The sequence below is a fragment of the Entelurus aequoreus genome, linkage group LG05 (assembly GCF_033978785.1).
Source record: "Entelurus aequoreus isolate RoL-2023_Sb linkage group LG05, RoL_Eaeq_v1.1, whole genome shotgun sequence".
NCBI lineage: Eukaryota > Metazoa > Chordata > Actinopteri > Syngnathiformes > Syngnathidae > Entelurus > Entelurus aequoreus.
Window position 1 is genome coordinate 28,290,764 of NC_084735.1, and position 12,203 is coordinate 28,302,966.

At 38.6% G+C, this 12,203-nt stretch overlaps 1 protein-coding gene across 4 annotated transcripts; it reads right to left on the bottom strand.

Annotated features, from left to right (window-relative positions):
* Positions 1-1,674: 1,674 nt before the first annotated feature.
* mrpl24 (mitochondrial ribosomal protein L24) lies at positions 1,675-7,594 on the bottom strand. Of its 4 annotated transcripts, none has more exons than XM_062046336.1 (6): positions 7,457-7,594; positions 7,054-7,244; positions 2,545-2,640; positions 2,340-2,443; positions 2,035-2,165; positions 1,675-1,954 (listed from the first exon to the last, which is right to left on the bottom strand). In XM_062046336.1, the coding sequence occupies exons 2-6, from the start codon at positions 7,234-7,236 to the stop codon at positions 1,818-1,820; spliced, it is 651 nt and encodes a 216-aa protein (XP_061902320.1). In that variant the 5' UTR covers positions 7,237-7,244; positions 7,457-7,594; the 3' UTR covers positions 1,675-1,817. The 4 variants fall into 4 exon arrangements, with proteins under 4 accessions (XP_061902320.1, XP_061902323.1, XP_061902322.1 ...); XM_062046339.1 differs by having other exon boundaries at positions 7,054-7,241; positions 7,457-7,573; XM_062046338.1 differs by having other exon boundaries at positions 7,444-7,573.
* Between the last annotated feature and the right edge of the window lie 4,609 nt (positions 7,595-12,203).

Below are 12,203 nucleotides of genomic sequence, written 5' to 3' on the forward strand. Positions count from 1 at the left end.
AACCTACAAAACTGACCTTCCTTTGAGCAGATTGAGTTTCTAGAGCATCACATTTGTGGGGTCAATTAAACGCTCAAAATGGCCAGAACAAGAGAACTTTCATCTGAAACTCGACAGTCTATTCTTGTTCTTAGAAATGAAGGCTATTCCACAAAATTGTTTGGGTGACCCCAAACTTTTGAACGGTAGTGTATATATATATGTATATATATATATATATATATATATATATATATATATATATATATATATATATATATATATATACATATATATACTGTATATATATATATATATTTATATATACTGTATATATATATATATATATATATATATATATATATATATATATATATATATATATATATATATATATATATATATATATATACACATATATATATATATATATATATATATATATATATATATATATATATATATATATATATATATATATATACACATAAATAAATATATATATTTTTTAAAGCTATCGTTCATGTTAATGAGCCAGTCAAAAGATTTGGTTTGTTTGTGAACATCACAACCCTTCACTCTTCATCAAATTGGACACCCTTAACATTTAACGATGTAGAACAAACAAAAATACAACTAAACTTAAATCAACATAAGAACATTTATTTACAGCTCTAATCAAAATTAAAAATTTTTAACTCGCATATCTTTTTTTCTTTAGGTTTATGGATTGCAATGCCTTGAAGTTGATAGTTCTACTATTTGCTAATAATTAATACCGCCTGTTTTGTGTGTGTCCATTTAAAAAATAAACATGACATTGTTCTGACATGATACACGACATGTTTAATTTTCTTTTCACCATGCAAAGCTTATATCCGCATGGAATTGCATCAAATCATATATCGAATCGTAATGTTTTCAAAAGTATTGCAAGTGAATCATATCATTACCCACGTATCGAGATTCATATCGGCTCGCCATATAAGGTAGAGATGCACACCTCTAATATATATACAAAAATATAGCACAGACACTCACCAACGCGCGTAATTCTTTATTTTGGGTACGCAATTCTGTGGCATGATTAACAGGTAGAAAAAATGGGTATTACGCGCAATGACAGTGACCTCACATGGAATTGGCAAATTTGCATCAAAAACCAAATCATACAATACTGTGTATAAAAACCAAAGTGCAACGGTATGCATTTTAGTGATTCCGTTGCTAAAGTAGCGGTTATTTGTATATACAACACCAAGCTCTGTTTTACGTGGTGGAAAATGTGGGGCATTGTCTATCAATATTTTAGACATTACTGCATAGAAAACGACAGAACTTTGTCATTAGTACCAAAATCGAAGCTAACAGTGCAACAAACTGCTTTAGAGGCAACATAATGATGTATAACTGCCTCATCAACCTACCTTTTAGTTATAATTAAACAATAAACTTTCCCGGGGTGTGGCTATGGGAGGAATGCAAGTGCCAAACATCTTTTCGCTTATGAGCCGCACAAATTCCTGACTCTTTACTCTCTAAATTATACAGTATGCCTGCCTTTGGCCTGTAAAGGCCTCTTGCTGGGAGATTTTTTTCTATAGCCAAAAGCGACACCCGCTGCTTGGAGGAACTCATTGTCAAACTGAAAGAATACATATAAAGGAATACTTTTTTGTCTATCGAGAGTTGAAGTGGAAGTATGACATTTATTTATAATATGACAATGTAGAGTTTAAATACAGAAACCATTTAGAATGATCAGATTCATGGAGGTGTGTTCAGGTGACATCTAAAAAAAAAAAAAAAAAAAAAAAGGGAAACAAAAGTCTCTGCACTCAGTACCAGTAAGACGACCGGTGCCTTCTGTTCTCCTGGATGCCCATCTTCTCCATCACCTCTTCCTCCAGGGTCTTCAGTGATGGTGTGTAGGTCTTTTCAAGAGTTTCTTCTGGGCTGGTATCTTTTGGACCATCTGAGGCGAAAAGTACATGAAAATTAAATACAGAAAACGCCGACCACACAAAACAATAACGCATACTAAATTAGTGCCACCTTTCCACTGTTGTGGCACGATGCCATCTCGCCGCTCCACGACGGGCTTGGGGATGACGCGACCGGTCCGGAGTGAGACTCTGACTCGTTCTCCCTCCTCGGTGAACCGCCATTCCACATCAGAAGGCTTCCTGGAAGTAGGAAAACATTGGTATGTCCAAATTACATAACATTGAGAAAGTAGCTTATTATTAAGTAACTCGGGAGGGAGCAACAATATCTTTCAAGATGTCATACATGCGTGCTATATGTGGCTCCGCGCTCGACTCTTCAAAAAGTTGTAAATATACCCTTTAGCAAGCTACCTGTCAAAGGGCTCAACAAGGGCGATATCCCGCAGTAGAATAGGAGCCTCACTGGCGATGTAGGACCCTCTGTAATCTCCAGTTTTTCCAATGTATCTGTAATGCTTCCGTTCAAAGCGACAGTTAGTTTACACCAGAAAAAGCACAGAAGAGGCCTCTAGCAGAGGGTAGAAGTACTGTTTACTGTATGTAAAAGTGATCTTACTGTATTCAGAGCCTCCAGTATGACCCAATTTCTTTTTCGGAAGACTTGGATCACTTTCCCCTGTTTGCCTTTGTCCTTCCCAGCCAGAATCTCAACCTGAGAGACACATTAGAAAATAAACACCATCTTTTAGGTCACTCTTTGAAGGAAACCTGCACTTGTTTTGTAATTTTTGCCCATCAGTAACAATCCTTATATGAGACAAGAACACACATGTATATCCCTTTTATGGGAGTTATAAATAGTGAAAAACTGCAAGTACTGCGGATAATTTGGATTCATGTTTTCCGCCTATAAAGCACTCTAAAAAAAAAACATCCAAGAAACGCCAACAACGCTCCTTTTACATGCCATATAACCCAAACCTTAGCGAAATTGTTATTGTAAGAGCTGGCAACGAGGATCTACTTTTCTGGCATCGTGACACATCGCCTTGCTTACATTGCTCTGCTGACCAGTAGCGAGTAGGCAGCTACTAGATAGCTTGTTTTGCGACCCGCCATAAAATACAGAAGAAGAATGAGGAGGACCTTGAGCTGCTTCTGTTGTATTGCCTTTGAGTCAAGAACAGGTGTTACTAGATTATAAATCTTTAATTCCATCTGAGTAGTAGAAGATTGTGGAAACACCACCACAATTCACAACTTGATACTATATGGTAAACAATGGAACATATTATAACACCATGGCAACACCGCTAGGTAGCATTTTTTTATCTGAGGAGTGAGGATTATTCTGAAATTACCAGCTGAAGGACAGCACAAGTGCTGAAAACTACAACCATTCTATCAGTCAGCATCCCAGTGAGAGCGAACATTTGATAGGGGAACTGCACTTTATTTTTAAATTGTGTGCACCAGGATTGTGAAAATCCTTATGTAAGACAAGAACACGTTTTTCTTTTTTTATGCATTCTACCACATAAATAAACGCCAGCAAGAGTCAGCTAACAATGGAGATAATGGGATTCGCCTATAAAGCACTCTAAAAAAAAATCCAAAACCTCCAGAGACTGACAACCGTCTCGGTTTCTCACATCAGGCTGAGACCCGACCTGATGAAGAAACTAAGGACTTTTTATGTCAGCAAACACATTTTAACTCTGTTTACAAATCACTACTTGAATCAATTTTCATCTTTAACATCTCATCCTGGTACAATTCACTTACCTCCAAACACAAAACCAAACTCTCCCGTGTCGTTACCACAAACCACCCTTTCCGAACTGTATGACCGGTCTGTGGTCAAGAGAGCCATCGTGATCACAGACGACTCCTATTAATCCTCTCCACTGGTCTTTACAATTCCTGCCATCAGGCATACGTTAGTACAAAGTCCCATGGGCCCGGAAAAACATCTACAAAAAATCCTTTATTGCCTCTGCTATAATCATTCTGAACAAAATCAAATATAAGTCCTCCATTAATGTACTGCACTTTTTGTTAATGATGTAAGTTGAGTTTATTGTTGAGCCTGTCAAATGAGAATTTCTGTCCCTATTGGGACAGACAAAGTTTCTACATCCATCAATAATAAATCAGTAATAATTAGTTGAAATTTCTCACGCAAAATATGCTGCTCTAAAACGCAAACATTTGAGTATTATCAAAAATGTTGTCTTCCAAAACATTTTGACCACAACCCATAGGGGGGCGCCAGCAATGTCACTTTAGGACACCCCATTCAGCATTGTAAGGACATCTTCTGGACAATTTTGCCAATCTTTGTCATGTTGATTGACACATTTGCGTCCAATCAATCAATCACAAAGTTTATTTATATAGTCCTAAATCACAAGTGTCTCAAAGGGCTGCACAAGCCACAACAACATCCTCAGCTCAGACCCCACATCCAAGATAACACTTTTAACTACCTGGCGTATCTGCTAACTCAGTGTTTTTCAACTTTTTTTGAGGCAAAGCACATTTTTTTATTTCAAAAATACGGCGGCACACCACCAGCAGAAAACGTTAAAAAAAATGAAACTCCAGCAGGTCGTCGTGCCTTATTTTGACTTTGTTGGTGTTTTCCTGTGTGTAGTGCTTTAGTTCTTGTCTTGCGCTATTATTTTGGTGGCCCTTCCTGTTTTGTTGGTGTTTTCCTGTAGCAGTTTCATGTCTTCCTTTGAGCGCTATTCCCCGCACCTGCTTTGCGTTAGCAAGCAAGATCATTTAAGTTGTTGCTATCCTTCTTTGTGTGGACATTGTTGATTGTCATGGAAAGTACGGATGTACTTTGTGGACGCCGTGAGTTTTTGCTGTCGTCAAGCATTCTGTTTCTGTTTACTCTGTAGCCAGTTCAGTTTTACTTTCGTTTTGCATAGCCATTGCCTTTTCCTTTCCTTTATGGTTTAAGCATTTTATACCTTTTTTATCTGCACACTGCCTCCCACTGTGGTCTGCATATTGGGATCACATCCTAGCATACTTGCTAACCTTGAGACCTCCGAATTCGGGAGGTGGGGGCGGGGTTTGGTGGTAACGGGGGTGTATATTGTAGCGTCCCGGAAGAGTTAGTGCTGCAAGGGGTTCTGGGTATTTGTTCTGTTGTGTTTATGTTGTGTTATGGTGCGGATGTTCTCCCGAAATGTGTTTGTCATTCTTGTTTGGTGTGGGTTCACAGTGTGGCCCATATTTGGAACAGTGTTAAAGTTGTTTATACGGTCACCCTCAGTGTGACCTGTATGGCTGTTGATCAAGTATGCGTTGCATTCACTGCCTAGTCTATAAAATCCGCTACACCTCCCTGATACCGAAGTACATGTCAAACTACTTCCTTAACGTAAATGACCGCCATAACCACAACACCAGGGGGAGCTCCACTAACCACGTTAAACCCAGATTCCGATCTAACAAAGGTCTTAACTCATTCTCTTTCTATGCCACATCAATGTGGAATGCGCTCCCAACAGGTATAAAAGAAAGGGCATCTCTATCCTCCTTCAAAACCGCAATAAAAGTACACCTCCAGGCAGCTACAACCCTAAACTAACACCCTCCCCGGATTGTTGATAATCAAATGTAAACAATCATATGTAGATACCGTAATTTCCGGACTATAAACCGCTACTTTTTCCCCTCGTTCTGGTCCCTGCGGCTTATACAACGGTGCGGCTTATATACGGCCTGTTCTTCTCCGACACAGACGAAGAGGATTTCGGTGGTTTTAGTACACAGGAGGAAGACGATGACACAATGATTAAAGATTGACTTTTCATATACCGGTAGGCTGGTTATTTTGATAACGTACAGGCGAGCACTTTGTATTACTTTGCACCGTTGTATTATTTGTACTGTGCATGAATGCTGTTCGCCATGTCAAAGATGTGAAAGTTTGATTGAATGATTGAAAGATTTATTGTTAATAAATGGGACGCTTTGCGTTCCCAAACAGTCATCTCTGTCCCAACAATCCCCTCCGTAGTAGCAGAAACCCCTATATACTACGGTAATTACACATCAAAACCCTGCGGCTTATAGTCGGGTGCGGCTTATATATGGAGCATTCTGTATTTTCCCCTAAATTTAGCTGGTGCGGCTTATAGTCAGGTGCGGCTTATAGTCCGGAAATTACGGTACTTTTTCTTATGCCTTCTGATCTCTCTCCCTCTTTCTCTATGTCCACTACTTGCTGTACATATCCTACCAAGTCAGACCTACACTGTTCCAATATCCATTTCTCTGTTCTCAATTGTTGATGACTGATGATAACAACCAAACCTAACGCCCCCCCCCCCCACCCCCCACACCCCGGATTGTAAATAATGTAAATAATTCAATGTGATTATCTTGTGTGATGACTGTATTATGATGATAGTATATATTTGATAGTATATATCTGTATCATGAATCAATTTAAGTGGACCCCGACTTAAACAAGTTGAAAAACTTATTCGGGTGTTACCATTTAGTGGTCAATTGTACGGAATATGTACTTCACTGTGCAACCTACTAATAAAAGTCTCAATCAATCAATCAATCACTTATGTGTGTGTAAAAGCCGCATATGTTATGTGACTGGACCGGTAAGCTGATTGTATGGAGGAAAAGCGGACGTGTCGACATTTTGTAGAGGATGCTAAAGGTAGTGCCTTTAAGGCAAGCCCCCAATATTGTTGTGCGAGTGGAAATCGTGAGAAATTCGGGACAATTGTTGACCCGGGAGATTTTCAGGGGGGGCACTAAAATTCGGGAGTCTCCCGGGAAAATCAGGAGGGTTGGCAAGTATGCATCCTAGTCTCACCCCACACATTCCGACTTTTACAAAGCAATTAACTACCTGCTGCCACCTACTGACATGGAGTTTTACGTGGTTACCACATCGAGTTCTACACAGCACAGACACTAGGCAACGGCACATTATTTGCAGATTATAATGATTGATTTGCAAAAAAATATTTTTTTGGACCAATTAGGTGCAGTCGCATAATTTCCCACGGCACACCAGACAATACCTCACGGCACACTAGTGTGCCACGGCACAGTGGTTGAAAAACACTGTGTAACTTACGGTGTCGCCACGGAACACAGACCAGTCCTCGTTAGCTATAGGCTCCACGAACACCTTCTTCCTCCTCTTGCCCGGGGGATTGAGCCTCTTGGCAGCCACCGTCCAAGGTCTGTTCGTACCGTAGCGGTAATTTCTGGGTACGACGACCCGGGCTGCTATTGCCAGGAGCGCCGTCAGTCTCATGGTTGCTGCTAGTAGGAGAGATTAAATCAATGTATGCTACTGCTAGCTTAACATATGCCTCTTAGTCAATGGTTAGCTAACGATAGCGTGCTAAATTGTAAACGTTGCATAGTTGCCCTTTAAATTCAGTCATGTTTGACATGACTGTGAATACATTTAAGATGAGTAATTTGAATAAACCATGGAAAAAATCAAAAAGTTGTGTACATTTTAGCCTTACCCTCTTCTGGTCCCTCAATGTCACATGTAACTGGGTGAACGTCACCAACACTAGTAACCTACAGCGCCACCTACCGGACTGCCGGATCACATCTCATCAACGCATGCGCGGTAGAAAAAGTAGGCCCAGTAGTTCAATTATTAGTCCACGCTTTTTTTACCCGCCTTATTTTCCGACATTTTCCTTCTATTCAAATCATCCCACTTTGAAAATGTTCAGCTCATTCATGACAGACATGCTACCATTTTTTTTTCATTTTCAAAAAAATCCTGCATTTCCAGAACATATTTTTGTCATTCGTAATGAATGGGACAACTTTATACACATCTATATTTTGCACTTTTCTCAACCAATGTTATCAATTCCAGCATACCTGTAAATTAAAACTAATGTATTGAGGTTTCAAAAAGTCCCACATTGCTAAATGGGTTTTCTACGGAGCCCCTAAAGCAGGGGTCGGGAACCTTTTTGGCTGAGATATTTTAAAATGTATTTCCGTGAGAGCCATTTAATATTTTTTAACACTGAATACAACTAAATGCGTGCATTTAGGGGATGGCGTGGCACAGTTGGGAGAGTGGCCGTGCCAGCAACCTGAGGGTTCTTGGTTCGATCCCCACCTTCTACCAACCTAGTCACGTCCGTTGTGTCCTTGGAGAAGACACTTCACTCTTGCTCCTGATGGGTCGTGGTTAGGGCCTTGCTTGGCAGCTCCTGCCATCAGTGTGTGAATGTGTGTGTGAATGTGTGTGTGAATGGGTGAATGTGGAAATAGTGTCAAAGCACTTTGAGTACCTTGAAGGTAGAAAAGCAAGTATTACCCATTTACCATTTACCATTTTTAACACTGAATACAACTAAATGTGTGCATTTAAGTCTCTTATTCTTTTTAATAACATTGTTATTCTGAAGCTAACCAATAATAAATAAAATACTTCTTACCATTAATGCGACTTCTTGAACAGGTGCGGTAGAAAACGGATGGATGGATTAAAATGCATGAGAATGTTTTATATTTTGAACATTATTTTTAACACCGTGATTACCAGCGGAATTATTCATTACTTACCGTGTTAAGCAAGGTCAACTGATTTATCTGAGAGCCAGATGCAGTCATCAAAAGAGCCACATCTGGCTCGAGAGCCATAGGTTCCCTACCTCTGCCCTAAAGGGACATGGATGTTTTGCGAGATCTCACAATACTTTTTGCGAGATCTCGCAAATTGAATTAATGTGAATTAATTGATTAATTGGATAAGACACTATTAGAAAGACCCTACCCCAATTTGGAACTTCATTTCTCATCATGTATTTTCTAACCTTGGAGGCCTAAAATGTTTGTTATTGTGTAACTACAACATTGATAGGATTCCTGTTGCTCTTTCAAACTTCCACAAACAAGCCCTTCTGGCATGGTCACTTATATACAAGCATCATTTTTCACCTATGAAATACTTCATTTGGAACATTAAAGACATATGTTACAAAAGGAAATCTCCTTTCCTCAACAATTGGTTCAAGAATTGTATTATTTTAGTGAGTCAGCTTTTCAATAAGGAAGGTAAACCTTTTAATTACCAATAATTTCTCAACCATTTTAAGTTCCCTGTGACTCCCAAACAATTTGCCATTGTATTTGATGCCATTCCAACAGGTGTTGTTATGTTGTACAGGGCTTACTCATCTCCTCTTTCTGCTGTGGGGGAACTTTGTTTTAATCAGAAAAATAACAGAAAAATACGCAGCTTATTCCAAAATGATTGTGTATCTGTCTCTTATGTAATTGCGCTCTGGAATAATGTTGTGAATGACATCTACTGGGTCAAAAAGTGGTCTCTTCCAAACATGTATTTACTTACCAACAAAGTCAAAGAGATATCTTTAAAAAAATCATTCATCGTTATTACCCTGTAAAGACTGTGATGGTTAGATACAAGAAGGATATTGATGTTACCTGCACCTTATGTAACATGCATCCAGAGACTGTTTACCATTGTAAACAGTATCATTGTAAATAATGTAAATAATTCAATGGATATACTCTGATGATTAACTTGTGTGATGAATGTATTATGCTGATAGTATATATTTATACCATGAATTGATTAACGTGGACCCCGACTTAAACAAGTTGAAAAACTAATTCGGGTGTTACCATTTAGTGGTCAATTGTACGGTTATGTACTGTACTGTGCAATCTACTAATAAAAGTCTCAATCAATCAATCAAACCACCTGTTTTGAACTTGTGAAAGCACTTGATCAGTGATCACTATGGCAAGGCATCTGTCGCTTCATCCAGGACAATATTCATGACAAATTTGTGCTTTGTTTTAAAGATGTTCTATTTGGATTTACACTGTATGAAAAACATTTTTTAAAGGAATTTTACCTTTGCAACCTCATTATACTATCGGCTAAGTTTATATTGATAAATGTAAGTTTCTCAATACCCGACCTGTTTTCATGCCTTTAAAAAAGAATTAGAACTCTATGTTAAAACAATCTTTACCTCTAACAACCAAAAAGCTGTGAAAACGATGAGGCTGTGTTCCAAATTTAAATTATTTACTGAACTTGTGTGAGCCTATGGCTTTGCACTTTGTTATATATATATTTTTTAGTTACTTTATTGAGTTTACAACCCCCTGGCGCTAAATTGTACTGTTTTTGTACTAATTTGGCGTGGGTTCCCTCCGGGTACTCCGGCTTCCTCCCACCTTCAAAGACATGCACCTGGGGATAGATTGATTGGCAACACTAAATTGGCCCTATATGTGAATGTGAGTGTTAATGTTGTCTATCTATCTGTGTTGGCCCTGTGATGAGGTGGCGACTTGTCCAGGGTGTATCCCACCTTCCGCCCGAATGCAGCTGAGAATGCAGCTGAGATAAGCTCCAGCACCCCCCGCGACCCCAAAAGGGACAAGCGGTAGACAATGGATGGATGGATGGCTGGATTATTTTTCGATTGTTTGTAAATGTTGCAGTTTATAAATAAAGGTTTATAAAAAGATAAAAAATTAAAAATCTCGCAAAAGTTTTTTTTCCATGTCAGTGAACCGAAAGTAAAACAGACACAGCGATGGTGAACCGGAAGTGAAACAGACACAGCGATGTTGGAGCGGGAGCAAGCGGGAGCCTACCCATCATCTGTGCTCTGTTGTGGGACCATAATACGATTTGATGTCTTTATATGTTAGGCCAATACTAAAATAGAAATCAATAAACCTCTCCCACGGATGATGGATAGGCTGTCACGCCAAATTTCTTCCCTCTACAAAAACCTTCCCTCCCCCATTTACTTCCGTGGTCATGTTTCCTCTTACGTCATTGACAGCGATCGATAGCACTTCGGCTTTGACTGCCCGTCGCTGGAAGGATACTTCGTCTTTGACAGCTGCTGGAATCTGAAGAAATCGATTATTGTTTTTTTTGTACAGGCGCGAAACAGGACAGTCGCGTGCAGGTTAAGGACCCCCGGCAACTTTGTGATTTTATTGGACGCAGCCCCGGAAGTAAATGGGGGAGGGAAGGTTTTTGTAGAGGGAAGACATTTGACGTGACAGCTCCTCCATAGCGTTGTCTGTTTCACTTCCGGTTCACCATCGCTGTGTCTGTTTTACTTTAGGTTCACTGACATAGGAAAAAAAAACTTTTGCGAGATTTTGCAAAACATTTTTTCCCTTCTTGTCCCTTTAGGGACTCCGTAGTTTTCCCTATTGAAATTGAACGGACCATTTTTCAAACACACATTTCTCAACCAAACCAAACTGTTACAAAGTCAACATGCTCATTGTGTGGGGAAAAATCGATTCGAATTCAAATCGCGATTCTCACGTTGTGCGATTCAGAATCGGTTCTCATTTTTTTAAATTTATTTATTTAAAAAAAATATATATATTTTTTAAATTAATCAATCCAACAAAACAATACACAGCAATACCATAACAATGCAATCCAATTCCAAAACCAAACCCGACCCAGCAACACTCAGAACTGCAATAAACAAAGCAATTGAGGAGACACAAACACGACACAGAACAAACCAAAAGTAGAGAAACAAAAATGAATATTATCAACAACAGTATCAATCTTAGTTACAATTTCAACATAGCAGTGATTAAAAATCCCTCGTTGACATTATCATTAGACATTTATAAAAATAAAAAAGAACAATAGTGTCACAATGGTTTACACTTGCATCACATCTCATAAACTTGACAACACACTGTGTCCAATATTTTCACAAAGATAAAATAAGTCATATTTTTGGTTCATTTAATAGTTAAAACAAATTTACATTATTGCAATCAGTTGATAAAACATTGTCCTTTACAATTATAAAATCTTTTTACAAAAATCTACTACTCTGCTTGCATGTCAGCAGACTGGGGTAGATCCTGCTGAAATCCTATGTATTGAATGAATAGAGAATCCTTTTGAATGGGGAAAAAATAGTTTTTGAATCGAGAATCGTGTTGAATTGAAAAAAAAAAAAAGATTTTAAATCGAATCATGACCCCAAGAATCGATATTGAATCGAATCGTGGGACACCCAAAGATTCACAGCCCTACTAATTACTAATGTTGCTCAATTGCTAGCATGCTCATTTTAACATGTTAGTATGGTAGCTATTTTTCAACTGATTTCAGTTGTATACCTCAGTCATACATTGTTGTACTTGGCACATGGTGACTGTTAGTCAGCATGCTAATTTTTTAACTAATATTAAAATTGGCCCTAG

What these genes read in the sequence shown, in the direction of transcription:
- mrpl24 (XM_062046336.1), bottom strand. Translation starts at nt 7,236, where the DNA reads ATGAGACTGACGGCGCTCCTGGCAATAGCAGCCCGGGTCGTCGTACCC. An exon ending in CTTGTTGAGCCCTTTGACAG is followed by an intron (nt 2,166 to 2,339) that starts GTAGCTTGCTAA and finishes TCCTACTTCCAG; the next exon opens with GAAGCCTTCTGATGTGGAAT. An exon ending in CGTGCCACAACAGTGGAAAG is followed by an intron (nt 1,955 to 2,034) that starts GTGGCACTAATT and finishes TTTTCGCCTCAG; the next exon opens with ATGGTCCAAAAGATACCAGC.